The following is a 5600-nucleotide window of genomic DNA, read 5'->3' as shown; positions in this document are numbered from 1 at the left end:
CCAGCATCATTACTAATCACCAAGGTCATATTTTCCAACTACTGATCCTTTTTAGTTCCCAACTTTAGCATTCCAATCACCAGCAATTATCAGTGCATCTTGATTGCATATTTAATCAATTTCAGACTGAAGAAGTTGGTAGAATTCTTCAATTTCATCATCACTGGCTTTAGTAGTTGGTGCGTAAATTTGAAGAATGGTTGTATTAACTGGTTTTCCTTGTAGGCACATTATCCAATTACAGAGAGCACTGTACTTCAAGACAGATCTTGAAGTATTCTTTGACAATGAGTACACCACCATTCCTCTTCATTTGACATTCCCAGCATAATAAACCATGATTATCAGATTCAAAATGCCAAAACCAGTTCACTAAAGCTCAGTAATGCCTAAGATATCAATTTTATGTGTTCATTTCATTCTTGACAACTTCCAGTTTTCCCAGATTCATACTTTGCACATTTCGCATTCTAATTATTAATGGATGTTTACAGCTGTTTCTTTGCATTTTGAGTTGTTTCCCATCAACCAACGGGAAGTGCCAAAAGCTAAGTTGTATTCACATCATTATGGTCAACTGGTCAACACTACTTTGAGGAGGCAGTTCTTCCCCAGTCGTGAGTGCCTTCCACCTGAAAATCTTCTGGCACTGTTTAACAGCTATTCATAGGTTTTCAATGGCCAACTATTCAGAAGTGTTCTGCCTCTACTTCTTCCTAGTTTATTCTGAGAACTCTGCTGAAACTTGACCACCATAGGTCATCTTATTTAATCTCCATATTAACCCTACTACAAACAAGGAAAATGAGACATGGTGAAGTTAAACAAATTTGTCCAAGATCACACAGGGGGTAATAAGAACAACCAAGCAATAAGGCAGTTTCATTCCAGACTTTGAGTACTAAACCACTACTTACTTAGTGGGATGATTTGCCTAAATAAAATCTGAGGATGCTACAAAAAAAAAATCTATACCTGTAACAGCTATTCTTTCCACTGCCCATCAGACTGCTAGCACAAGGTACTAGGGAAACTATCTCAGCATTGATTTTAGAAATCAATGCTGCTGCCTAGCAGAAACCCCACCATCTTCTATGGAACATGAAGAAAGACATGTTTCTCTGAGTAGAGCAGGAACACTATAAATAAGGAAGTAGAGGATTTTGGCTTCTTAAATAATTCTGTTAGGTGCCATACCTGTAACACCTGTCAGTCATGTTTCAAACTGGAGTGACATAAGCCAAACTACGATGCATACTTACTTCCTATTTTAGAACCTCATATGATTTCTGAGCTCAGGTGTGATAATGTAGGAGAAGCATTGGAGTGGTCCCCGCAAGGTCAACGGTTCAAACCCAACAGCCACTCTCAGAAACTCTGTAAAGGGCCGCTATAATTCTGAACTGCCTCGACGGCACACAACAATAACAACATATGATTTACTACTATTTAAAACGTATGCAAAGCAAATTCTAAAAATAATATTTAAGTGACTTATAATACTAACAAAGAAGCTCAAGTAGCATAGTGGTTACAAGTAGGACTGCTGATGTCAAGGTCAGCAGTTCAAAACTACCAGCCATTCCATAGGAGAAAGATAAGGCTTTCTGCTCCCATAAAGTTTTACAGCCTCAGAAATCCTATACAGGGTCGCTGTGAGTCAGAACCGACTCCATGGCACACCACTGCCACCACCACCACAATATTAACATCAATTTTTTTTAAAGGGTAAAAAAAAACACAAGGAGGAGCCCTGGTGGCACAGTGGCTCAGTATCCTGTTGCTAAGCAAAAAATCAGTGGTTCCAACCCACAGGCCATTTTGCATGAGAAAGAACCATTAGAAATCAGAAAGGGCTACTATACCAAGCTCCTAGGATGAGTCAGCCATGGTATTTAAATTTAGAACTACTATAGCTATATAGTTTCTACGCGCCAAAGTCAAATCATAAAAGAACACAGCAAATTAGGAATAGTTGTTCTTGATTTTTGTTAAAAAGCAATCTGGATTGGCTAATATGGAAGTATAGTGTAGCACTGTAGGATAAGCACTGGAATGTTAACTGCAAGGTTGGTGGTTCAAACTCACAAGCTGCTCTTCAGAAACCCTATATGAGATCATTATTAGTCAGAACTGACTCAGTGTCTCTTGACAACAACAACAACATGGACACAAGAAGTCTTCTTAATAGTTATCAAACCTAAGAAAGTTTTATAAGAAGACAATAACCTAACAACTAAATAATTAATTTTACCTTTCCTCAGTCTTCAAAAATCAAACAAAAGAACAGAGGATTATTTAAATGAGGGTCAGGAACTAAGCTAAATATAAAGTACTATTTAGCTGTAACAATATCAATTATTATAAAGAAATATCAAGAGAAAAAAAAAAAAAGGATTTGTTGGAAATAGAATAGAAAAAAAAACAAAGAATTAATGGTAAAGAGTTTACCTGGTTAGGCGTGAGTGTATTCTTAAATCAGCACCGAAAGTGCCTTAAATTCCAAACCAAAACCAAATGTATTTAAGTGATGTTCTTCTACATAAGTTACAACCTACATTTCAACCAATCAATTGAAAAGATGTTTCCTAGGGTGTGTGGCCTGCTTCTAACATATTAGACATTCAAGCAAAGCTTGCTGCTTTCTGCTGAGTCTGGATCATGCTTCTGGTTCATCATCCAGACTTGAACCAGTGGTCTGCTATATTACTTGCCCATCCTAAGACTTGTCAGCTGCCTGCCATCTTACCTACCTATCTACCTGCCTGCTACTTGACCTGTTAATCTAGGTTCACTGGACCAACATACTTGGGACTTGCCCACCACTACAACTATGTGAGCCATTTCCTTGATATAAACTTACCTTTATATATACATCTATAAGCATCACTGGTTTTGCTTCTCTAGAGAATCCAGCCTAAGCCATTTATATTTCTACATTAAAAAATTATGCAGTAAATTTATTCAAGACTATTAAATCATATATAACAAAATTGTTGTTGTTAAGTACAATCAAGTCTATTCAAACTCATAGAGACCCTGTATAGGGTTTCCAAGGAGCAGCTGGTGGGTTTGAACTGCCAACCTGTGGTTTGCAGTAGAGTACTGATCCTACAGCACCACACACACCAGGAGTCAGAACTAATTGTTTAAAATTCCAGTTTTGAAAAAATGTTGCAGGGAAGGAAAAGGGAAAGGACTAACAAGTTTTCGTTACACGTGTAGCTTTACAGACACCTTTTCAGTGGATTCTTTGGAATGTAGTTTACCTGCCTACGATGATTGCAAGTAGTTTCTGCACAGGCTTAAGAATGATTAACAGGAGAGGAACTGGAGCAGCTTGAAAACGTGGAGAAGTGTGGAAACTTCTGATCTCTCTTATAGGAAAACAGCATAAAGGATGCAATGCTGAAAAAGGCAAAACTTCTTTTATCAACAGCTGTCTTGAGAAAGAGTCATTCCATGCAGTACACTTGTAGGTAATCCTCCAAAGCTCCTTATTTTTGTTACTTGTGAGGCATCCTGTTCTCTTGTTATTAAAAGTCTTATAGAAGTGAACATTTCTAGGAGGAAAAGTAAACCTATCACACTGATTTATTCTCAGTCCCTGATAGTTACTTACTATATAGTTCATTTGTACTTGATTACAGCCCTGTGAGTTTACAGCTAGTGTGTTATATTTTCTCCCATTGGTCAGTGAATTAAATCTAAAGTAAACACAGTTTCTCATAGCTGACTGCAATCCACAGGTGAAGCTCATGTTTCTTTTGCTTGATTATCTGAAACACAAAAAAAAGTAATCTATAAATATCTGTGAAAACTATGTATTTACCAGACTGGGAATACAACACTTATAAAATGGGTATATATAATTGTTCTTCCTTTAGTACATCTCAGACTAAACTACCTTAGATTTCTCATCTCCCCTACAGCAATGCTTTTCAGCAGTATAAACCAAAGGTCATTTTATATAGAGACATTACTTGTACTTTACAAGAAATAAGCGAGAAATTTGATTTTTTTTTAAATCTAAATTGGGGGGTCTATTATTACATTAACAGCTAAATTATTTGGGGAATAAGATATGGATTAAATGAAATCAACAGTACATTTTTATCAGCTGGAAGTAACTGAGGGGAGAAAACGGTTTAGGAAACATACACATTTTTTAAACACACATTTACTTCTTTCAAATATAAACCCTGAACTTCTGATTGGAATCGAGATGGAGCAACAGGAACCAGATATACCCTCTAACCTAACAACTAAAAAACCTAGAAAAAAGTATAGGAAAAAAATGGTTTTAACACACTGCTCAATACATAATGAAAGACAGTGATTCAAGATTTGGAAACAAAATAATCCCTACAATAGCTCTAATTTATTGCCTAGAGTTTCCACACCAATATGCAAAGAGCAGGAACCTAAAGAGGAACCCAACAGTCCCCCTCAATTGAAGAGATGAAGGAGGGAGTTCAAATAGGCCAAGGTAGCTAGAGTTCACCGGGCAGAGTATAAGACAAGGCCAAAGTGCATGAAGAAAGAACCTAGAGTTCTGCAGTTAATCTCCCTGTTCTATCCATCCCCTTGAAGCTGAGGGAGAATTCACATGAAATGATTAAAGAGAACAATATCTAGAGTGTACATATGGCAGGTACAGTGCCTGTTTCTACCAGCCAAACTGGAACACCTAATTTATGGGACACTGAGTACTCCAAAGGATTTGCCTCAATGCCAAGGAAAAAGCAGTCCTAGACTAAAGGGTGCTCTGGTTTTACCTAACAAAGATTAAAAGCAAGAATTAAGGAGAGCAAACTCTTTCCAAGACACTTAACTGCATCCCAGAACAAAGCTCAAGAAAGTTACGGAGCTATAAAAATATTCAGAATTAAAATAAGTTGAAAATTGAAAATTACTAGGCAAGCAAAGAGTCCTGGTATGGCACTGCGGGTTAATGTGCTGGACTACAAAGCTGGTTTGAGTCACAAGGTTGGCAGTTCAAGCTCACCTGTCACTCCTTGGAAACCCTATACAGGGTCTCTATGGGTCGAAACCGACTTGACAGCACTCAACAACAAACAAAATAGCAGGCATGCAAAGTAACAGGAATATAAGATCATATTAGAAGAAATAGCAACCAAGAAATTGTTGCTATTGTTAGGTGCCATCAAGTCGGTACCAACTCATAGCAACCCTGTGCATAATAGAATGATACACTGCCTGGTCCTGGGCCAACTTCACAACTGTTGCCAGGCTTGAGCCCATTGTGATATTAACACCTAAATAACACAAATGATGACATTAGTAGGAAAGGATATGATAGTCATTATTTATAACTATACTCCATAGAAGGAGCTGTGGTAGCAAGCGTAGTGGTTATGAGTCGGGCTGATAACCTCAAGGCCAGCAGTTTGAAACTACGAGCGGTTCCACGGGAGAAAGACAAGGCTTTCTGCTCCCGTAAAGGTCTACAGCCTCAGAAACCTTAAGCGGGGTCACTATGAGTCCACAGCACACCACCACCACCACCACCATATTCCATACATCCCAGAGTTGAAAGAAAAAAAATGATCACTTTATGTAGATGTGGAAGATACTGT

The 5600-nt window shown here is 37.8% G+C and overlaps 1 protein-coding gene across 1 annotated transcript in view; it reads right to left on the bottom strand.

Annotated features, from left to right (window-relative positions):
* OMA1 (OMA1 zinc metallopeptidase) overlaps positions 1–3760 on the bottom strand; it is a 106521-nt gene extending 102761 nt beyond the window's left edge. Inside the window, exon 1 of the mRNA XM_006862506.1 lies at positions 3270–3760. Within this exon, the coding sequence (XP_006862568.1) occupies positions 3270–3760 (491 nt within the window). The remainder of the gene's footprint in view (positions 1–3269) is intronic.
* Between the last annotated feature and the right edge of the window lie 1840 nt (positions 3761–5600).

Source organism: Chrysochloris asiatica, unplaced genomic scaffold (assembly GCF_000296735.1).
Source record: "Chrysochloris asiatica unplaced genomic scaffold, ChrAsi1.0 scaffold00048, whole genome shotgun sequence".
In the NCBI taxonomy this organism is placed as follows: Eukaryota; Metazoa; Chordata; class Mammalia; order Afrosoricida; family Chrysochloridae; genus Chrysochloris; species Chrysochloris asiatica.
Note: the sequence above shows the minus strand (reverse complement) of the source record. Positions and strands in the feature narration are given on the sequence as shown.